Source organism: Prunus persica, chromosome G1 (assembly GCF_000346465.2).
Source record: "Prunus persica cultivar Lovell chromosome G1, Prunus_persica_NCBIv2, whole genome shotgun sequence".
Lineage (NCBI taxonomy): Eukaryota > Viridiplantae > Streptophyta > Magnoliopsida > Rosales > Rosaceae > Prunus > Prunus persica.
Window position 1 is genome coordinate 39971087 of NC_034009.1, and position 24375 is coordinate 39995461.

At 40.8% G+C, this 24375-nt stretch overlaps 1 protein-coding gene and 2 pseudogenes across 3 annotated transcripts; 2 read left to right on the forward strand and 1 right to left on the reverse strand.

Moving 5' to 3' along the window:
* LOC18792100 lies at positions 9788 to 11838 on the forward strand (annotated as a pseudogene). Its single transcript, XR_002269757.1, has 3 exons — positions 9788 to 9876; positions 10001 to 11511; positions 11607 to 11838. The product of XR_002269757.1 is annotated as a UPF0481 protein At3g47200 (transcript).
* On the forward strand, positions 12396 to 15235 carry LOC18792738 (UPF0481 protein At3g47200). Of its 2 annotated transcripts, XM_020561089.1 has the most exons (3): positions 12396 to 12900; positions 13557 to 13959; positions 14092 to 15235. In XM_020561089.1, the coding sequence occupies exons 2-3, from the start codon at positions 13615 to 13617 to the stop codon at positions 14929 to 14931; spliced, it is 1185 nt and encodes a 394-aa protein (XP_020416678.1). In that variant the 5' UTR covers positions 12396 to 12900; positions 13557 to 13614; the 3' UTR covers positions 14932 to 15235. The 2 variants fall into 2 exon arrangements, with proteins under 2 accessions (XP_020416678.1, XP_007226756.2); XM_007226694.2 differs by having other exon boundaries at positions 13557 to 15235.
* LOC18793438 lies at positions 21162 to 23093 on the reverse strand (annotated as a pseudogene).

Sequence of the window (24375 nt, forward strand, 5' to 3'; positions counted from 1 at the left end):
ATGCGGAGCGGGCTTGGTACTGACAACACCGGACGGACTCAAGATCGAGTACGCCCTCCGATTCGACTTCCGAACCTCCAACAATGAAGCGGAATATGAAGCTCTCCTGGCCGGCCTTCGGCTAGCCAATAGCATGAATGCAAAACAAATCAGAATTCATAGCGACCCCCAGCTCATTGTGAACCAGGTAACGGCGGACTTCGCTGCCAAAGACGCCTCCATGTATGCCTACCTTTCGACTACCCATCAACTGCTCTGAAGCTTTCGAGCCTACGAGATCAAGCAGATCCCCATAAGCGAAAACAGCCATGCCGATGCATTGGCACATCTGGCTTCGGCAATTAACGACAAAATCGGAAGAAATGTGCCAGTAGAGATTCTTGCCCAACCGAGCACGGTAGCCTCCGAAACATGTACCGTACGGTACGAAGATACATGGATGTCTCCTATCTACTCGTACCTGACCAACGGCACCCTTCCAGAAGACAAGGCCCAGGCCCGAAAGCTTAGGCACCGATCAGCAAAGTACACCGTCATCAACGATGTCCTTTACAAACGTGGCTACACAACTCCATATCTCAAATGCCTTACGGCAGAACAGGGGGACTACGTCCTTCGGGAGATCCATAATGGTGTGTGCGGCGACCATTCTGGGTCCCGGTCACTCGCCCACAAAGCCTTTCGGCAAGGATACTTTTGGCCGACCATGCACCAGGACGCTAATTCGCTAGTGAAAAAGTGTGATAAATGCCAGCGCTTCGGTAACATACAGCATATCCCTGCCGAACCCCTGACACCGATCGTGAGTCCTTGGCCTTTCGCACAATGGGGACTAGACCTGATCGGTCCGATGCCACAAGGTAAAGGCCAGGTAAAATATGCAGTGGTTGCCGTCGACTACTTCACCAAATGGGTAGAAGCCAAACCTTTAGCAACCATAACGGCAGCAAAGATGGAGGATTTTGTCTGGACTCACATTTCGTCTGGATTTCGGTATCCCATATGCTATCATTATCGATAACGACAGGCAGTTCGATTCGGAACTCTTCAGGCAATTCTGCACCGGCCTGAAAATCAACTTGTTTTTCGCATCACCAGCTCATCCCCAATCGAACGGTCGGGTCGAAGCAATAAACAAAATCATCATGAAACTACTGAAACGGCAGCTGGACAAAGCCAAAGGAGCTTGGTTGGAGAAGCTTCCTGAAGCACTATGGGCCATTCGGACATCTTACCGAACGTCCACTGGAGAAATCCCTTTTTCCCTGACTTTCGGTTCGGAGGCTGTGGTGCCTGTGGAAATTGGCGAACCTTCCTACCGAACGAAAACCTTCGCACCAAAGCCGAATGAAGAAGCACTTTCTCTAAGCCTTGATCTTCTTAAAGAGCACCGGGCACATGCCAACCTTCGGAATGAAGCCTACAAGCAACGTGTCTCTCGGTACTACGACTCTAGTGTCAGGCACCGCTCCTTCCGAATCGGAGACTGGGTCATGCGCAAGGTATCCCTAGCAACCAAGGATGCCACGGAAGGAACCCTCGGACCTTAATGGGAAGGACCCTATGAGATCATCGGGAACCTACCGACTGAGAGACTCCAACGGCAAGACCCTCGGTCATCCTTGGAACGTGGAACATCTCAAATACTACTACAAGTGACCTAGCCTACGGCAGGCCCGAACTGTAACCGCTCAGAATGTATTTGTCCTTCAACTGAAAATAATAAAAGTCTTCAGCACTATTACTTCAGAACCTCTTTTTAATTAGTCTACTAGCCCACGACTGCCAATAATGTCGAGTTAACGTTCTACGGCATCTTTATTAGCCTACGGCAATAAATGACTTTCGGCGACAATACGTTCGACAATTTAAACACATGTTCAGATTGTTCAAACAACAGTAGATAAAAACATGCATTTGAATTAGAGATGCCCTCGGCATCAATGTGTTCGGTACACAAAATAAAAATAGAAAAAAACTAATTCTACTATTATAAATAAACGGCAAGGAGCCTCAAGTTTCATCGGCGGCGACAGCCTCGGCAGATCCGGAGCCCTCGGCGGCATCTTCCCCTCGTATTCTTCAATCATGTCCTCCGTCAGCCCTTCCGGTAGAGGAGTAGGATCAGCGATGAAGTTCAGATTCAGCTTCTTCCCGAGGTTGTACCGTTTGAACCGGTACAACAGGTCCGCCATCTCCGAGCCCACTTCCTTATCCAGGAGAACAGTGAACTCTTCAGACGAGCGGTACCCCCGGATAGTTGACCGAATGGCAGCCTCAATCTCCGCAGCCTTGGCCCGCTCCGACTCCTCCAAGGCCACCTGCACCGCCTCTTTGGCAGCCTCGGCATCCCTCGCTGTCGCCAGCGCTGCCTCCAGGAGACCCTTCATCTCCTCCACCTTCGCCTCCGAAGCGAGACCCTTTTCAGCAGATGGGCGTGGTCCTGGAGCGCTTTGCCAGCCTCGGCAACCTTGGCCCTGCCGTCCTCGTACGCCTTCTTGGCACGCTCGGCAGCAGCAATGGCCCGCTTGACGCAGAGCCACATGTCCATGGACGCCTACACAAAACAAACAAAGTTAGAAGCATGCCCCACTTACCAAAAAAAAAAGGACGAAGGAAGAAAGAAAATCTTATCGAGGCTTGAAGCCGGAAGGCGCGTCCGGCCTCCTCCCGAAGAAGCTTCTTCGGTAGTTCGTCGATCTCCAGCAGCTCCATCTGAGAACCGAGGATCATATGGTTGACGAACTGGACCGTCTTCGCGGGGCAGGCGATGGTGACGGCTTCGGAAGGACCGTCCACGTCCTCCACCGCAAGGAAAGCCCTTGGGACCTCCGATTGGCGAGGGCGTTTGGGGACTGGCTCGGCTTCCAGATCGACTGTCTCCGGCCGCTTGCCGGCAGCCTTGGAAGCTGCGGCCTCGGTATCCCGATGCCTCGGTGCAGAGACCTCACCGGCAGTGCGCCCCAGAACAGGCTCGGTGCCCAGCTGTCGCAGGCGCTCCGCGAGGGTCTGATCCTCCGGATCCACCACCGCCTGCCGGACGGAAGCTGCCTCGGGCTGCTTTTTCTTTTTCTTGCCCTCCAGGCCCATCATTAGGCGCCTCCTGGAGGACTCGTTCATCTTCTTCGCCTCGGCAGCCTTCTTGCGTCCGTCACTGGTCAAAAGTGTTTGGTCAGTTGGCAAACAAAAGCAACACACAAAAACAAAAAAAAAAAACAAAAAGAGAGAAGGAAAGATATACTTACTCTCGGCAGGGTGGACGAGGCCGGCTCTGACAAGGTTGTCGGTGGAGAAGAAGCGTGGGTAAACTCGCTCGGCAGCAGGTACTCTCAGCCTCACTCTGTCGAGCTGCCGGATCTCACTCTGCTTGGGGCTCGGCTGTTTGAGTTTACCTGTCGGAAGAAGGAAAATTAGTAAAATAAAGCAAGAAAAAAGAAGAGAGAAGAGAAGCCAGCCTATCAATCGGTATTTCGGAAACCTACCGGCAATCTGAAATGTCGTGGGGACCGGGAAGCGAGGAGGTGTTCCCGATGGCGATTCCCAATCGCCGGAGAGTAGCACCCGCCGATTCCTCCACGACTTTTGAGAAGTCGGCACCGAGCTGATGAAGTGCCCCTGCTCGGAAGTCTTCAGGCAGTTCGCCTGAACCCAGCCGCCGTGATCGGCGCTCTTGGACTTAGTAATGCTGTATAAGTACAAGAACTGCTCGTAGGAAGGCTCCCCCTCCTCGGCAATCCCGAACGCAGCAATTACCCCGATCAAGGCCACCCAGAAGTTGGGGTTGTACTGGCCGGGAGCGTACCCGATCTGGGCAAGGAACTTCTGCACGGCAGGTTTCAACGGCAACCGAACCCCTTGTAGAAGAACGTCGGTGAAGAAGGTCACTTCACCGTTCACTGGGTCGCTGAGGGACTCGACAGGGCTCGGTATCCTCATCTTCACCGAGTCCGGAATGAGGTACTCGGCCCTAATCCTCTCCAGCTCTCGTTCGGTGATCTTGTTGGGCTCCAATTAGTCGACCCCGAACAGAGTCTTCCTAGGCACACCCACCGGTATCCTAGGCTGCTCTCGATGGACGATCGTCACCCTCGGCCGGGAGGGACCGGCAATGCCCTCACCACGACCGGAGGTGGAGGCCTCAGGCTGATGCTTAAACGGGCCGACGCGGGTACCGTCCTTGTACACCACGGTCAAGGGTAGCGGTTGCCCCGTCATAAGCCCCTTGCCGATGCCATGGGTGGGAATGGAGTTCACCTCCTCACCGAATAACTCAACATCGGTGTCTTCTCCACCCTCAGCGTCGAGGCTCACAGCCCCGCTGGACGTATCCCAGCCCGATGACAACTCCCCATCGAACGCGTTGGGCTCACTTCCGAACGGCGACTCGCTATCAGACATCTACAAAACAAAGAAAGGGAAGCTAAGGCCCGTGCCACAAACTACTCTACCGATGCCTACATCGCTACCTATGGCCACTAGACTACCGAAGAAAAATTCTATTTTACGTTCGGCTAGCCTACGCCATGAAAAGACGTACAATTAAATAAATTGAGAGTATTTTGAGGGGTACCGAACGGTATCTTACCTTGAGTAGTGTGGGATGAGTTGATCACCGATCAGAGACTTCGAAAATTGCCCTGTATGCCGAGAACCGCTGTAAAAATCGCCTTGATTGCCGTTCACTCTCTTCGGAAATCGCCCGCACAGAGCTCTCGCGTCAACTCACAATTGCAAAGTGAGCCTTACATCCGGAGCAACCTCTATTTATAGGGAGAAAGCTGTAACGGTACACCTCGGAAGACTAAACGGCTCTTTAATGCGTCGTCAGACGTGCTGTTGCTGGCCACGTGTCACCCGACGAATGGCGCCGCTGACTGCACGCCAGGCACGGAAGACGAAGCGTCTCTCTGCCCTTTTGCTCTCAGCATCGACGACCCCTCAAGTCCCAGGTCAATCTCCCCCGAACGATCCTACCGAACGGCAGGTCAACCTCCGAACCGCTATAGAGAACTAAATTCCCTTCCGAAGGACCTTCGGAAGAGAACTTGGGGGACTACTGTTTATACCGGAAATAAACGGCCTATGACCACCGAACAAGTGGACAGGATCGATATTGATCACAGAACCCCTTCGGCATGCTTCCTACCGAAGCCATCTATCTTGGCCCTTTTTACCATCGGACACGTGTCATGCTCACAATCCATGTCCACAGTCCCACATCGGAAATATGAGCACAGTGCACACCTCCCAAGGCCTATTTAAGAAGATCCCTATCCCCAAAAGGAGGAGATCAGAACGAACGGTACGCTACCGATTGATCTGTCAGTTAACATTACTAAAACCGTACTTACTAAAACATCGGAGAGCCTTCGGCCGGTACCACACCGGTACCCCAAGGAATTACCGAACGTGTCCTTTTGCAGGTACTTACCCTTCCGAAGTAGAACATCTTCCGAAGACAGTCACTTGCCGAAGGCATAATATCACTAAGTTGGCGAAATACGTGCCGAACCACTTTTTCGCATCAACAAGGTGCTAGTTCAATGTATGCAATGAGAGATTAAGTCTTTAAATACTTGTATGCTCATAATTCTCAAAGGAGTGGTTGTTGATAATTGAAATTGAAAACAAAGAGAGTGTTCTCTCATCTTTGCTCATAATCTGGGTATTCTTATAATTAACGGGTTTGAATTTTTCATTCTATCTTTTATGCCAAGTTTCGGGTAATCTTAGACTAAACGGGGCTTGGTGGGTCGTGGTTCGTGGTTCGTGTTTTCCAACATCCTTGCTCGAATGTTGCTGCATCAAAGGCAGACCAATAAAAAAAAGAGTAGCAAAGGCTTATAACTCTCGTAAAACAAGAGTGACGTGGACATAATATGTTACGTCGTACTGAAGATTTTTGGGTTTCTTTAATTGGTTAAGTTTATATACATTCATTTGAAGATTCTTTATTTGGGTTTCTTTCAAGATGAAAACCATATCCACAACCATAACCACAACTTGCCAGGGGCGGATCCACAGAGGAGCAAGGGTGGTCAATTGACCCCTACAACCTCTGAAATCTGCCATTAGAGGAGCAAAAATTGACCCTCGCAAGATGTTCGATGAAATGCCCCAAAGGGGCAACTTGTCTGTCCATGCGCTCCAGCGCTGCTTGCGCGCAGCGCGCGAGCCTTTTTTTTTTTTTTTTTTTGTTTCTCTCGACTTCAAAGGTCGGGTGAGGTTGTTGAGTTCCAACTCGTCTCCCATCTTGATTGGAAGTGTAGCTTGCTTACTTTTATCTTGACGGAGATAACGAAGTGTGTTCTCTAGTTTAGGGTCATATGGTATAAGCTCGTGACTCTGCGAACGACGACCCAGCATATACCTGAAATTGAAAACAAAACTCAATTAGATTGACAATCCCCGGCAACGGCGCCAAAAACTTGTTGGTAATTTTTAACAACAATATTAAAACCTTGAAGTGCACAAATCAAATGATAGTATAGTAACCAAGCAAGGGTCGATCCCACAGAGATTGTGATCTAAAGAGATGTTTATCAATGTCACACAATGAGAACTAAAACACAATTAAACACGAAAACAAAATAAAGATTGAAACCACAAGGACTTCCACACACACGCCAACACCAAGGGGGGTTTTGATTTGATTTTGTGAATAAAACAAAACAAGGAAAAGAAAAGAAAACAGAATTTAAATTAGAGTTTAAGAGAAATTGGTTTAAAATCAATCAAGAACAATAGCTAGGACTTACTATCCACCTCCAAACAATCAATCAATCAATCAATCCATAAACAACAATAGATAATCAATTTCTAGCAAGCACATGATGATGACACTCACAACAAGATCATGGCATTTGACTCGAGTTGTGTGATTCCCTCTGAAGTGTATGGCATTTACATCAATACGTGTATTCTTAATTAAAATCTAGTATGATATTTACTCAAATTAACAATCAAGAATCCATTAAGATCAAAGAGAATATGTGTGTCACAAAAACCCTAAAACATGGCATTTGTTATTAGGAATTCAAGAATCAATTTCTCATAACTAGTTCTGAACTCAATTATTCGTTGCAAACAAGAACACATTCAATATGGCAATTGACCTATGTTCTACAACAATTTAATTCCAAACATGCTTCCAAGTTAGCTACTCAAAGAAACAAAATATCAGAATTCACATAACATAGAGAAACCAAAATCATCACGCTTGTAGAAACTGAAAATCCATTCAAACTTGTTTATAAAATTGAAATTATGTTTAGGGCTTCAAGATTAAGCCCTAACTAACAAGAAATTAGTTACTCATATTCTTGGATGAACTCAAAAATAAATACATAAGAACTGAAAATTAAAAGAAGGAAGGAAAAGAAAGAACTCGTTGGCAGCTTTCTCCTTTTGCGCTGTTGATCTCTTTAGGACGTGAATTCCCTGTATGAGGGCCTTGGCTGGCTTTTATATCACTTATATCAGAGTTCTAAACCCTAATATTGACTGAAAAAGTCATCCAAGAAGTCTTGGTAAATAAGGAATCCAAATAGGGAAGTAAAGATCACAATTCCTAACTCTATAGGGAAATACAGCTCAGCCCAATTGTTACACGATTTGGGGATCTTCGGCCTTGTAGAAAAATCATTAAAAATATATTTTAGAAAGATAAATGTCTTATCTTTCCAACCATATATAGCACGTAACTTGAACAATTCGGGAAGGCTTCCGTTTCTTCGTATTCACGTAATATGTACGAAACTGTCCTGTCTGCACGTGGGCTAACTTTACTTGTAATACTCTACCAATTGGCTTGGTATAAAATTCTACAAAATCACAGATTGAACTTCAAGATGTTAGCTTTCATCTCCAATTGGCCTTGCACTAAAATTCCTCTGAAAAGTTAATTTTCCCTTAAAAACCTTCTAAGAGCGCAGAAAAGCTGAAAATCAGAAAAGTAAAGTCATAAGCCCTTTTTAAATCCAATTATCCTACAAAACCTAAGTAAAAAGAGTACATAAATGAGTATATTTATGGACTTATCAAATTTCTGGCGTGTAAGGCACTTCCCATACATGGCGTTGGAATTTCCGGCTTATGGGAAGATTATGTGATTATTAGGTCTCACACGTGGCGTTAGAATTTCCGGTGTGTGAGACACTTCCTATAGGTGGCGTTGGAATTTTCGGCATATGGGAAGATTATGTGATTATTATGTCTCACACGTGGAGTTGGAATTTTCGGCGTGTGAGACACTTCCCATACGTGGTGTTGGAATTTCCGGCGTATGGGAAGAGAATAAGGAGAGGAAAAAATAATTATTTTACTATATCGGGGAAAGATTGATGCTTAAAAGAATAATGTCTTGTGTGTTGTGATTTAAGGAAAAGGAATAATTCTATAATTTACTATTTTATTTTGCTGTAATGGATTGTATGTTATTGGAATCGAGATTCTTGTAGAAAGAACTACATGTGGCTTGATCCCTCAGTAAGGATACGTAGGTAGCTTAGGGTCTCACCCAGGTGCAGCCGCGAAATAACTATATATATAAAAGGTTTAACCGGTTTTGAATGTGTGAATGAATTTTGAGGTGGTTGCGGGATTTGAATCCTAATTATTACTACTACTAGGTTCAGTTTTGATTATGATGGAACGCCTGAAGCTCGACTCAAACTTGAGCGAGATTAAATGCTTGTTTATTTCTCGATTAACTTGATTGGACTTTATTAAATAGAATATGTGGTTCTGATATGTCTGAGATCCATTTCGAAATAAATGACTGATATTAGGTTGATTATATTGAGTAATGGGCTTGAGGCCCCTAGAACCGAAAATCGCGTGCCCTTATTCCTTTTTGGGAAAGGAGGCTATAGTTTTAGTGACTGGGCCCGACATCGTGGTGATGTCAAATTTTCCACAGGATATGTTCTGGGTTCCGAGGAATTCGAGGCAGGTCTTGTCAACTAATCAATCGTCACATCCCAGGATCGGCTCCGCTGTAGCACGATATTGTCTGTCCGCTTTGGGCCTCTCTCTCTACCTTCACAATTTTATTTCTGGGAACTCACAAGCAACTTTCTAGTAGGTCATCAATCTTGGAATTACTCTAGCCCCAACTCACTTAATTTCGGAGTTCCCATGACTCCAAAACTAGTCAGTTCCCAAAAGGCCTCGTGTTAGATAGAGGCGGGCATGTACATATAAGACACAGCACCCCCTCTTCGTTAATCAATGTGGGATGTTACACCTCCCTTCTAATCTTGTACTAAAAAAAAACTTACACTGAGAAGAGCAAAGATGAGTGGTAGATGGAAACCCATTAAGATTGAAATACTTATGCAACAGGAAGGTGATGAATATGAAGGAAAAATAAAACTTAATATATATAAGATCAAGTGAAAAACAAAATTAAGTCATCAAACACTGACAGAGAAAGTAAAACCACTTTAGTTGATCAAATCCAAATTTTATATAATCTGTATTAATGAGTGGAGGAGAGACTTGAAGAAAAAAATGATAAAAACTTTCAATCTCTAACAATTTCTACGTTTGTCCTTCAAATTTGCTTTTTGGCAACTCTTTTTTCTTTTTGTGAAGTTGGGTCTCAACTTCCAAGGCCCAAAATGCAAAAACTACCTCAAACTCAAAGCATTCCCTGGGCCTATACAATCCTCAAGAAGAAGACAAGCCCAATGTGAGGAAGAAGAAAAGAAAAAGGCAAGGAATCTATGAGTTGACCTGATCATTATGCAATTATTCAGAGAGAATTTATGTCACATCTACAGCCGGAGAAAGCAATCTGCAACTGCAAGTGAGCTTTTCTAGTCATTAGCCAAAGGCAAAACAAACTTGGTCCTTGCATACATAGCTTAGCAGGTGCGAATTCCTTCACTTCTCTCTTTCTACTTTTTTTTCTTTTCATTTTCATAATATTTCTTCTAGATTAATGTATTGTTCTATAAATTGATATATATGTTTCCACATGTCCATTTGCCTGAAGGTTTAAGTCGCTTGTGTTTCATGGTATGTTTTGATCGAGGAGTAGGTTGACACACTGGTCAAAGTTGAGGGGGTTCTTTGTATCTTATACCCTATCGATTTTCTTAGGGGTGTCCTTTCGTGCCGTCACTATGGTTTTGCTCAGCATAGCACATCAACAGGAAAATGGAAGAATGCAATCATGCTGGTCCAAATGACACAATTAACATGCCATACGTTCCATTAGAAACTTCATTGAGGGAGGAGTTAGATAGCTTGCCTGCCTTGTCCTCTTCGTGTTGTATCTACAGAGTTCCCAATGACATACGACGTCTGGAGGAAAAGGACTACACACCTCAAGTCATCTCCATAGGTCCACCTCATCATGGCAAGGAAGGTTTAGAAGCCATGGAAGAGCTGAAAAGAGGTACCTACGAGATTTTATGTGTCGGACTAAGATAAGCTTGAAAGACTATATCAAGAAAATAAGGGACCAAGAAGCAAGACTGAGAAGTTGTTATGCAGAACCCATCAAATTTAGCATTGATGAATTTGTAAAAATCATTCTAGTGGATGCTGCCTTCACTACTGAGTTCTTATTGAGGTTCTATCTGAAAGAATCTGGACATGAAGGAGACCGTTTGTTAAACAATCCGTGGATGTTCAGGTATGTACAGCCTGACATGTGGTTGCTTGAAAATCAGCTCCCATTCTTTGTTCTTGAGGATCTTTATCACACATACATAATAACCGACTCTTTTAGGAATTATTACAGTACTCATGATCATGAGAGGCTTTCAATAATTAATATTTCAAAGAATTTCTTCACAGCTGGAATATTGAATTTGGAGGGTAAAGGAGACAAATGGAACAGAATATCATCTTCTTCTAGTTCTATTAATGTGCAACACTTTGTTGATCTTATAAGAATTTTCTATCTACCATTGGAATCAGAATTAAGAGATGCAGGGGAGCTCAAAACCTTGAACATACCTAGCATCAAAGAGATGCACCAGGCTGGAGTCAAAATTAAGGTAGGATCAAGCAAAAACTTAGTCGACATACAATTTGCAAGTGGAACTCTCATAATTCCTAAAATAATGATAACTGGTGACAAACTGCGGACCCTGGGAAATGTCCTTGCCTTTGAACAAAGCCATTGCATGGAAGACAACTACTTAAACGATTATGTTAGCATCATGGGTCGTTTTGCGAACACTCCAAAGGGTGTGGAGTTGCTTGTTGAGTTTGGAATTTTTCAAACTGCGGGTACCACCAGCGTGGTGTCATCTATGATTACCAAACTTGCCTCTGAGGCTCTTTTCTTTGTCGATAGATTCTGTTACGCGACTCTTTGTGAAGAGCGGAACAACTTCTGCAGATCGTCCTGGAACAAATGGAAGGCAAATTTGAGACAAAATTATTTCAACACACCTTGGGCATCTATTTCTGTCATTGCCGCTGTTGTTCTCCTCACACACACTCTCAGACAAACGGTGTGCTCTGTTATCTCTGCTACTTAACCATTAAAGGGTAAGTCCCTGCTTTGCCGCTTTCTCTTCTGACAATAATATGTAGACTCATCTCTGTTTTTATTATTTATTTATTCACTCACATGGTTCTAGCAGGAACACTTTCGGGAAACTAGTAGTATTTCAGGTCCTCATCAAGTAAAGGGATCCGAGGAAAGCCTGTGAACTCAAGTCCAGATGATGAATGTAATATTTCTATTGTTTGTCCAAATTTTCACAGTGAATGAATTCAAACTGCAGGTTCTTCCTATCCAGATTGTTTCTGATGAAATATTATTTATTTCTGTGCTATAAATTTTTTAGTAATGAAAAAAGAGAGAAAAAAAAACTTCCAATGTCCACCAATCTCTGTAAAAATTAATTTGTTTTATGATTAATTTCTCCATGGTGGTGATCAAATCTTTATTCTTTTTGTGGTTAAGTTGGATCCCAAGGCCCATAAACACAAAAACTAACTCAAAGCATTCCTGGGCCTAGAAACCGCTTGGCATCCTCAAGAAGAAGACAAGCCCAACATGATGTGGGAAGAGTCCAAGACTAAACGGCTCAAGTCGAAGGAAAAAGCATATAAAGAGAGTTTGATATTTTTCATCATCAAATCCGTTAAGAATTTTATGTATTTATTATTAGTAAATTTAGGTTTTACCCATAAAAAAATTTTCATTTTTGGAAAAAGCCAAAGCTTTTTGAAAAAAGACAGAATAACCTCTTAACTTTCAAACCAAAGACATGCAAATGTAAAGGATTTCTTAGGAAATCAAAAAATAAATAAGGGCAATTTTGTCCATTTTTGCTTGTTTTAAAAATTTTCTCTCTCCTTTGGGCTTTTCCAAAGTCTCCCTTTATTATTTTATATTTTTTTAGTACAAGCGATAGGGAGGGGTTTCTCACACACACAACTAATGTCATGGGGGTTTGAACCTGATACCTCTCTGGTCTACAAATCAAAACCCTTTTTCACTCCACTAGACCCTGTTGGCTTTTTTTTTTCTTCTTAAGAGCATTTTAAATCTAGTAAGAAACAACCTAATTTTTTCCGGAACATTTTCATGGAATAAGCATTGCACACTCCGCACAAAGGACACAGAAACTTCACCGAAACACAAAAGCAGATTTTACTTATAGTCGACAAACCCTTGTACAAAATGTTGATTTTTAGTTGTCGTGGGACCTGCAATGGATTATTCAAACTTCCCCAGGACGCGCATAGACATGTCAAAGCAAAGGCAAGGAAGCTACATGAGGAGTTGACCTGACTTCCAAACCAGATTCACTAGTTCTTATACTGAAATCTAGCAGAAGAGCAAGCTATCTGCATTGAGCTTTTCTAGCTACTCATCTACCAACTGCCAAAAAAAAAAAAAAAAACTTGGGTTTCAATCCATAGCAGGTATGTTTTCAATGCCCAAACTCCTTTCTCTGTCTTTCTTTATTTTTCTATGTTTGCTTGCACATCCAATTTCTTGAAGCTTTTTAAGTGTCTTGTGTTTCATTTTAGTTGGAAATTGGAATTGAGCAAAAGGTTATGTAAATGTCGTATATAATTTTCTTCTCTTGTAATGGGATTTTGGTTTGTCTATGTTTTGACTGGAAGCATAATCTACTATCTGATATCATTACACAAAGAATTTGTTTTATTAGAATCTCCAATAATGCAGAACACGAAAAAGATTTTTTTTTTATTTTTTATTTTTTATTTTTATAAATGTAATAATTCATTCAAGACTTTCAATTCTTTTCCTTTCGAACAAATAAAAAAAATGGTGTCTCTATGTTAATGTGAATTAAACTTTCGTACTGATTCACATGATTAGTAGGAATTTTTCAATCAAAACTGCATTAGAATCTTCCAAGAATAATTACAAGAAACAGAGTTGACCAGAAGAGTTTTGAATGAATTTGGTGCATTCAAATCAAATTCTTAAGGCACTAGTGTGGTATGTAAGAGTTACAAGGATCAAAAGTCTTTGTGTGTTTGGTCTTATAGTTGCAATGTTTGTATTAATTTTCTCAACCATCTTGAAAATTTGTTTATTGTTGTGTCAGTGACTATCATTTCATTATCATCCATTACGATTGACAACAACAAACACATCAGCGGAAAATGGAAGGAAGCGATCAAGCTCCACATGATATTGAAAACCCCTGCATTCCATTAGTAACTTCAATGGGCGAGGAATTGGATGGCTTGTCTCCCCTCTCCTCTCTGTGTTGCATTTATAGAGTTCCTGAACGACTACGGCGTGTGAGTGAAAAGGCCTACACACCTCAGGTAGTCTCTATAGGCCCACTTCATCATGGCAAGGAAGGCCTAAAAGCCATGGAAGATCACAAAAAGAGGTACTTACAAGATTATATACGTCGGACCAGGGTAAGCCTAGCGGATTATGTACAGAAAGTAAAAGACCAAGAAGCAAAACTGCGCAGTTGTTATGCAGAAACCATTCAGGTTAGCAGTGATGAATTTGTGAGAATCATTCTGGTGGATGCCGCCTTCATCATTGAGGTCTTGTTGAGGTATCGTTTCGATGAATTGCAGGATGAAAATGACTGCATATTTAACAAACCATATATGTTGCAGGATGTATGGCCTGACATGCGGTTGCTTGAAAATCAGCTGCCCTTCTTCATTCTTGAGGAACTTTTTGACCCCGACAAAATCGAAGTCTCTTCTAACAATAACAATATTGAAAGGCTTTCGATACTCAACCTTTGCCACAATTTCTTCAAAAATCTAATGCATATAGAGGGAACAGATGGCAATATGGAGAAATTATGTGCTTCTAAAGTTGAACACTTTGTAGATTTTTGTAGAAATTTGCATCTACCTCTACCATTGAAACCACATGCTAAAGGGCGACTTGAAACTCTAAACACACCCAGCATCACAGAGTTACACAGAGCAGGAGTCAAGTTTAGGGTGGGATCACCCAAAAACTTATTCAACATAAAATTCGCTAATGGGATTCTAAAAATTCCAAAATTAGCAATAAGTGATGAGACAGAGCTTACAATCAGAAACCTCCTCGCTTTTGAACAATGCCATTGCATGGAGAATTACATAAACGATTATGTTGTCATCATGGATCGCTTTGTGAACACCGCAAAGGATGTGGAGTTGCTTGTTAAGCATGGAATCGTCGAAAATAGTCTCGGTGACAGTAGTGAAGGGTCTACTCTGATTAACAACCTTGCGGATGGGGTCATAGTGGACCCTAATGACTTCTATTTTGCTATTCTTTGTGCAGACCTCAACAAGTACTGCAGAACGTCTTGGCACAAATGGCAGGCGAACTTGAGACAAAACTATTGCAACACACCTTGGGCAACTATTTCAATTGCTGCGGCTATTTTTCTCCTCATACTCACTTTTATACAAACAGTGTGCTCTGTTATCTCTGCTCTGCCTTCTAAGCGTTGAGAGTAAGTCTCCTCTTAGCCGTTTTCCCCTTGTCATTTCCTTTTGGTCCTCCGCATGACACGAGCTGGGTTTGTCACCAGCCTAGAGGTGCAAGAGAGCTGGAGAAAGAAAAAGTTAGTGTATATGTAGAAAATATAGCCTCTGTTAGTGAAAGTGAGCTGTGCATGTAGAGTGATGGAAGCAATGTGGTTGTTTTATTTGTTTCTCCATGCTTGTTCGGTATGAAACTGTTCAAATTTTATAACTTTATTGTTAATCCGAGAGCTGTTATGTTGGGTACTCCAATGTAACAAATCATTGAAAATCTCATGTCGGTAGATACTAGTCTTTAATCTAAGACATCCTTTGTCAATGGAGGTTTTGTGCAAAAACTATTTTATACACATATTTTATACCCTAAGTGAAGCCCCTATTTTATACCCTAAGTGAAGCCCCTATTTTATACACATGAAAAACAATTTTTGATCTTCAAAAAAAGCAATGCATATTCGAAATATAACTGAAAAAAAGTGTATTGTCTATGATTTTATTTTTGTATTTTAGGTGCATACAATTGGATCTAAAATTGCCACATAACTATCATAAACTTAGAAGCCATATAATTACGCTTACGAAATATGCTAGCGTGCGTCGCATGTGGGCATGTGTCACCCTATTACCATACTGTATGTCCTGGACGGTAGATGACTGGACCTTTGCCTCCGACCAAAATATACATATATTTTCCTCCTTTTCTTGAGCTTTATAAGCGTCCAACTCCATTCATAGTTGATTTCGAACCAAAACAAAGAATTCATAATTGATTTATTATTTTTCCAACTATATGCACAAGGACCTATAGCCTTTTCGAGTGTATAATTAATTAGCATGAAGAAAAGGATAGAATTCTTTTCTTGCAGACCCATACATAAATGTAGATTCGATACATTTACGCAGTCCACCCGCACCAAAAGATTGCAAAAAGTTCACAATATTTTTAAATGTAGATTCGATACTTTAATTGATTGCTATGAAAACCTTCTCTGGTGAGGCATTAGTGGTCTTCAGCTCTTCACCTTGGCATTGGTGGGTGAAGTCACACCACATCCCCTACCCTCGGGTTTAGTAGAGTCTCCCGACCACAAAGGTTGGGCAGCGCAAGCAAACCAGAAAAATTATAGTTTTGGGAGCTTCTAATTTATTTTATTTTTTTACACTAAACAAACACAGTTGATTTAAGTAGAAATCAATTTAGTCCTTTAGCCAAGCTTGATGGTAAAGTGGGGCCAATCACACAGTCCATATCCACCCCTTGGAATCTCCATAACCCCCAAAAAAGTTTCAAAAAAAAATTTTTACAAATAATTTGAAATGTTTGATAATGAATGTACACAAATTATAGCTCTGGGAGCTTCTAATTTTTACACTCTATAGCAACCAAAAAAAAAAAAACCCAGTTAATTTAAGTAGAACTCAATGAAGTGCTTTATTTCACTAAGCCAAGCTTGACGGTGAAGAACTGATCAACTAACATTTCTTTTGCAGGTTCTGAAAGAAAAAGTAGAGAGGAAAAAGAAAACGTTGCTTTTCTGCTTTTATTATTATTTGAACCAATTAAACCGGGGTTGCATAAGCGCTTCTATTATAAAAATGTTGAAATCTTCATAAGAAATCCAAGTGCCTCCTGGTAAAACAATTGGGAGTGCTAGCTTATTTAGAAAGCGCTTCTAAAGGTTTAAGCCAAATACTGTCATAAGCGCTTTTGGTTGTTAAAAAAGCACTTTGAGCTATTCTAGAAGCATTCACAAACATGCCCTGGCTATCTATGGACTTCTCCTTTTTATACCCTTGGGAGAGCTACGAACCCACTAATTTATAATAAGTAAATTTAGGTTTTACCCATAAAAAAACTTTCACTTTTGGAAAAAGCCAAAGCTTTTTCAAAAAAGACAGAAAAACCTCTCAACTTTCAAACCAAAGACATGCAAATGTAAAGGATTCCTTAGGAAATCAAAAAAAAAAATAAGGGCAATTTTGTCTATTTTGGCTTCTTTTAAAAATTTTCTCTCTCCTTTGGGCTTTTCCAAAGTCTCCCCTAATTAATACAACATGCCAAGCCTTAGAAAGGTAAAGCCAGGTTAAGCATAACATGAACAGTGAAAACCAGGTTTCACTACATATGGATGTCATTGCAGCTGTTGTTCTTCTCATACTCACTATCATGCTGTCTGCCTGCTCTGTTGTCTCTGTTACTTAACTTAATGTTAAAGTATTTTAGAGATCGATTCAACCAATGTTGTGCCTATTGTTTTCTTATAGTTCGTTTGTGTGAGTGGTGGTGGTATTCAAATTATTTGTTTGATGTAAGACTAAATATATAATTTTTAACAAATGTATCAGGGGTAATTCCCTTCGCACTGAGAGTTTGAATAGCTTATTTATATACAAACAGAAGAACCTCCACTTCCCTAGTTTATTTCTTTTGACTCTGTGGACCATTCCTCGAAAGATGATTCTCGATCCTGTTCGTAAAAAAATTTCTATTTTTAGTTTAAATTTTTTTTATAGGTTTACCATAATCTTTTTTAAATTTATTACTTAAATAGTGGTAGTGGACATTGAACAACCGGGAGCAATTTACTTATGATACTTAGTTGACATTCATAAAAAGTATCTAATGAATTATGAGTTCAATACATCTAAATTTTAAATCAGTAAAATATTTAAATATTCACTAAAGAAATAATAATTAAAACATAATTACTAATTAAAGTAATTAAAAACGGCTAAGGTATTACTTATTAAATTAAAGAAGTTGGCCAAAAAACAAAAGTAAAGGAACATATTTTATATTTTTAAAATTTAAAGATAAAAATAAAATAAAATAAACCAAAACAACCTCTCTCGACAAAATTTCGTCGGCACAAGTTTATACCGGCAATATTTGCCGAATTAGACCTCTCTCGACGAAACTCACCTCTGCTGACGAAATTGCGTTGGGAGAAATCTAATTAGGTAAAAAGTTGCATGCATATACCCGTGCCAACTAAGTGTAACATCCCACATCGACCAACGGAAAGGGGGTGATGTGCCTTATATGTACATGCCCGTCTCTATCTAGCACGAGGCCTTTTGGGAGCTCACTGGGTTCGAAGTCATGGGAACTCCGAAGTTAAGCGAGTTGGGGCTAGAGCAATCCCAAGATGGGTGACCCACTTGGAAGTTGCTCGTGAGTTCCCAGAAACAAAACCGTGAGGGCGGAGGCCTAAAGCTGACAATATCGTGCTACGGCGGAGCCGATCCCAGAATGTGACAATATCGTGCTTATCACTGGTGGAAGACAGTCCGCAGACGGTATGCTAACCCTGTTCCCTTACTTGGGAAGAGTTTCAGAGGGTATTCTTCGATCAGTTCTACCCGCATTCTTACAAGAATGTGAAGAAGTCTGAGTTCTTGCATTTGAAACAGGGACAGATGTTAGCACTGGAATATAAGCATAAATTAGGATTTCTCTAGCCCAAACTCGCTTAACTTTAGAGTTTCCATGACTCTGAAGCTAGTGAGCTTCCAAAAGGTCTCATGCTAGATGGAGGCGGCATGTACGTATAAAGCATATCACTCTATCTCCGTTGGTTGATGTGGGATGTTACACTTCACCCCCGTTAGTGGCTCGACGTCCTCTTCAGCACACTCGCACCACACAGCAGAGCAGCTCTAATACCAAATTGTCACATCCCGGGATCGGCTATGCCGTAGCACGATATTATCCGTTTTGGGCCCCTCCTCTCTGCCCTCACGGCTTTATTTCTGGGAACTCACGAGCAACTTCCTAGTGGGTCACCCATCCTAGGATTGCTCTAGCCCCAACTCGCTTAACTTCGGAGTTCCCATGACTCCGAATCCAGTGAGCTCTCAAAAGGCCTTGTGCAAGATGGGGCCGGGCATATACATATAAAGCACATCACCCCCTCTCTATTGATCGATGTGGGATGTTACAATATGTCACAATTATAAATAGGAACCCAAGAAGAACATATATCATATAAACTATTCAACCAGTCATCATTAGCCAATTCACATTCTTTCATCAATTCCTTCCACTTTTCTTCAAATTCCTCTATCTTGTATGTTGACAGAATACATTTCTTCATCTGAATTTTGAATTTGGACTTCGTGAAGTACACATGTGACAATTTTTCTACAAACTTCTTCTTAATATGCCAGAGGCATAACCGATGGCGAGTGTTAGGAAAAATCTTGACAATTGCTCCTTTCGTTGCCAAGTCTTGGTCAGTAATAATGGAAACTAGATGACGTCCTCCCATTGCTTCAAGCCATGTCTCAAACAACCACAAAATGTCACTTCTGTCTCATCTTGTAAAAGTGCACATCCAAATTGTATTGATTGCAAATGGTGGTTTACTCCTGTGAATGGTGCAAATGGCATATCATACTTGTTTGTCCTATAGGTTGTGTCAAATGTGACTACATCTCCAAAAAGTGGTACGCCATGCATGATCAAGCATCCACCCAAAAGAAATTAGCTGCCCTTCCGTTTTCATCACATTGAATGGCATAAAAAAAAAATTGAGGATTCTTAGCTTGCTTCTTCCTAAAGTAAGTAAGGACTGGTTGTGCATCACCTCCATCCAGTTGTCTATGCCGGACATTTCTCAAGTGGTTATAACAATCTCTATTGTTAAAACCAATATGCAATTGGCAAATTTTCTTCATGAAATGTTTCAGTCAGAATTTTAGCTGTTTTCGGCATAACCCTATTTGACTTCATTTTTATTCTTCTTTCCGGTGTAACTAGCTTGTGATTGTGAGAGTCTTGGAAACTTGAAACTTTCCATTTGTTTGACCATCTATCAAGCTTAATTCTCATACTTGCTTTGCATCCACATTTCACCGTATAACAATTTTTACCCGTTCTCTTCATATTCTCAATCTCACTTATGTCTCTCTCATCATTCTCTTCTGAAGCCTTCTGTGATGTATTTTTGGGCACATATTTTCCTTCATGTGCACAAACAAATTATCTACTCGTTACCTCATCTAAACGCCTTCTTGTCTTGGAGGAAGATCAAGTTCTAATCCAGAATCCCTCTTGCCGGCCATACTCTTCATAATAGTTTCTTGCTTCTTCCATTCTGTCAAATACCATCCCTGTATATGGTGCTTTTAATTGTGTCACTTTCTTTTTTGGAGTACTTGTTTCACCATTCTCCACTTGAATTATCTCCTCTACCTATTGAACATATTTATCATTCTTAACGATGCAACTTAGAAAAATATTGTACATATGTTAATAAGATATATATGAAAATGAAGAATATGATTATCTCTGCATCAAAATATTAATGCAAGATGAAATATAATTGAATAAACTTTCATATTGATTTTAAAATTTAATTCTTATGTTAAAAGACAATCATTAATGGCACTACGAATTATTTTTTAACATAAGAATTCTTAATGGCCCAATAATTCAGCAATCCTAACATCGTATAAACTTTCATATAACATCGTATTTATAAATATATAAAAAAAATTGCAATCCTAATTGTCTACAGGAAGAGCTACAACAAAGATAAAAAAATCTCAGATGAAAGTAACATACCAAAGATATGCACTAAGAGTTGGAGGAAATATCTTGTGTGCGCTCCAACATTTTGATGAGGCAATATTGTATTCAGATATGAGAAATTGCTTTGACATAAAAGAACTATACTGAAGATGAATTCATGGTTGCGTATATGCTGTGCATGAAGAAGAATAAACTGAAAAGAGTCCTTATTAGACCTTAATAAATATTTGAGATTAAAGAGGAGAGAGAGAGAGAGAGAGAGGCGTGCGAATGTGATTGTGGTTTGGGTATTTAGTTTTTGGTGAAATTTTTTATTTATTAGATCCTAATAAATATTTGAGATTAAAGAAGCAGGAGAGATCCTAATAAATATATTTGTTTGATGTAAGACCAAATATATAATTTTTAACAAATGTATCAGGGGTAACTCCCTTCGCACTGAGAGTTTGAATCGCTCATTTATATACAAACAAAAGAACCTCCACTTCCCTAGTTTATTTATTTTGGCTCTGTGGAGCGTACTTCTAAGTAATTTTCATAGGCACAAGCCATCACTCTTTTTTTTTTTTTTTTTTTAAATCAGTAAAATATTTAAATATTCACTAAAGAAATAAGGACAAGGACACTGTTACTGTGCTGCTGTTACTGTTACTGTGCTGCTGCTGGAAAAAGGACAAGGACTTCACATGTTGCTTTCGTCTTTTGCGGAGGAGAGAGACCTAGGACTTGCATGTCTTAGATATTTAAGATAAGGGGCTTTTGTGCCATTTTGAAATTACTTTGGGTGTTTTTGAAAGCGGCTTGTTTCTTTTGGGTTTCTCACTAAATTTCACTTTAGAGGGAATAAGGGAAATAATAATAATAATAGTACAGACCTTATTAGCAACAGGGTTACAAACTTCTTCTACAACACACACCAACATGAATCTAGCCCAGATCCACTCTTTTACATACTTGAAAACAAAACAAAAAACAAGATAGGGAGAAAATGGCTACAGAGAGACTTACTGCTAATACTTGATCAATAACAGAGATAATAGAGCACACTGTTTGTATGACAGTGAGTATCAGAAGAATAACAGCTGCAAAGAGAGAAATAGCTGCCCAAGGTGTGTTGAAATACTTTTGTCTCAAATTTGCCTTCCATCTGTTCGTGGTCTTCTTGCAGTACTCGTTTAGTTTGCCAGCAAGATCACCAAAATAGTAGTTTTCGTGGTTCGGAGCAACTTTACTGCAAAGCTTGTTAATCATAATGGAAACCTTATTGTTGTCACCTAGCGTGTTTACAACAATTCTATTCTCAACAAGCAACTCTACATCCTTTGGAGTGTTTACAAATTTATCCAGGATGAAAACATAATCGCTTATGTATTTATCCACGCAATGGCATTGTTCAAAGGCAATGAGATTTCTATGTGTAAGCTCTGTGTAATCATGTATTTCAATTTTTTGGAATTTCCAAGGTGTTTTTCTTGAACTGTATATCGAATAAGTTCTTGCTTGATCCCACGTTAAACTTAACTCCGGCCTGGTGTAGTTTTGTCATGCTGGGTGTACCTTGGAGCCCTCCATTTTTCTTTTCTTTTGGCAGATGTAAAGTTCTAATAAAATCAACAAAATGTAAAGGTTTTTTAGGATCAGGAGGCATAAAAGACTTACGGAAGGCTGGTGAGTTCTCCAAGTTTTCTAAACGCAGTGCCTGTTGGAAGAACCTGTAAGAGAGTTCAATTATTGAAGGCTCCCCAGTCTGAGCACCTGTGAGATTGTAAAGATCCTCGAGAATGAAAAATGGCAGCTGATTTTCGAGCATAAGCATGTCAGGCAATATATTTTGTAGCACCATGGTTTTTTAAATATCCAAGCATTATCATCCTGCAATTTTTCTTCCTGAAATTTTTCTTCGGATTTATTCCTCAACAATAGCTCAATGACAAAGGCGGCATCAACTAGAATGATATTCACAAAAGCAGCAATGTTAAACTTCTTAGTGTCTTCATAATAATGACGGAGATCACCTTCTCTCTCCTTTATTTTCTCTAAATAATCCTTCAATCCTACTACTTTAGTCCGATCAAGAAAACATTTTAGGTACCTGAGTTTGTGATCTTCCATGGCTTCTAAGTTTTTGCTGCCATGGTGAAGTGGGCCTATTTAACTACTTGTGGTGTGTAGGCCTTTAGTTTTACGTTCTGTAGTCGCTCAGGCACCCTGTAGATACAGCAGGCAGGGGACAGGGCACGCAAGTTTGTCAACTGATTTTCCATGGAAGTTGCTTGGTTTTCTATGTCAAAAGAAGCTTCATTGCTGCTTTCTTCCACTTTCTTCCTCCCCATTATGTGTTGTTCTGATTGTAAGCGACGAGGATGGTGATGATTCTAGACACCATAATCAACAAATGTTTCAATCATAATTGACATTTCAAGATGCTCCGACAAAAAATTAGAAAACATTCATCACAAAATGCGAACTCATACAATAGATGGGATGAGAAGATCCACACATTGCAATCATACAATCCAATTGCACAGGGATTAGTCCCTATTCTCCTCTCTCTCTCTCTCTCTCTCTCTCTCTCTCTCTCTCTCTCTCTCTCTCTCTCTCTCTCTCTCTCTCAAAAAGATTTTCATATCGATAACATCTTATTGCAAGGGAATTGTACACCAAGTAGTGAAGAACAGAAATTCATATTCTTTCAATCAAAATGTACAAATTTCGAAAATGTTTGTTTGTTTTATTTTTTGGGGAAAAAAATCTGTGCATGTTATATGTAGACCTAAGGTGAAAACAGACCAGATTTTTACGCCATTTTTCATGAGGTTTAAGTTTGTGATGTATATATTTATCTCAAGTGTAACATCTCACATCGATCAATGGAGAGGAGGTGATGTGTCTTATATGTATATGCTCGCCTCCATCTAGTACTGGGCTTTTGGGAGCTCACTAGCTTCGGAGTCATGGGAACTCCGAAGTTAAGCGAGTTGGCGCTAAAGCAATCCTAGGATAGGTGACTCATTAGGAAGTTGCTCGTGAGTTCTCAAAAACAAAACTGTGAGGGCAGAGAAGGGGGCTCAAAGCAGCCAATATTGTGCTACGGCGGAGCCGATCCTGGGATGTGACAATTTGGTATCAGAGCCACACTGCCATGTGGTGCCAGTATGCCGACAAAGACGTCGGGCCCTTGAGAGGGGTGGATTGTAACATCTCACATCGACCAACAAAGAGGGGGTGATGTGCCTTATATTTATATGCCCGCCTCCATCTAGCACGAGGCCTTTTAGGAGCTCACTGGCTTCAGAGTCATAGGACCACCATCCCAAGTTCAATATACAACCCAACAACCATCTTAGCCATCTTCTCATTGATCTTCCACCCAGCATATAACACTATTGTTGGAGCATGAAATTTCAGATCCTCCAACAAGTAATTTTTTATTTCCATGTTGAGAAGCCGAACACCATCTTCGATTATCACCATTGAGTGAGGAGGGGGGTACCTGCAAGAAAACACTCCGACCCTCAAGTCAGTGTTCGTTCATGAATACCGCAATAGAATCAATCGTAACTCCCTCCCCCTATGCTGGGGGATTAGTTAGCCTTTTGTAGCCATTGAACCCTTGGACTCTAAGTCCCATATCCTTATTTATCTCCATGCTCAATGGTAGTGGATATCATGTTATTTGATTCACTCCACTCCATAAATTTAGGGTTCATGGGAAGTGGCTTGTTATGTGGGCCTTAATTTTTGCTCCCATGTCTGCCCCCTTTTCTCTCGCTGGACACGTGTCTCGGGTGTATAGAGAGAAAATATTCTTTGTGGGAATTCATTATGTGTAGAATTTTATGTGGAGACTTGACTTATATTATCTTTGATCACGA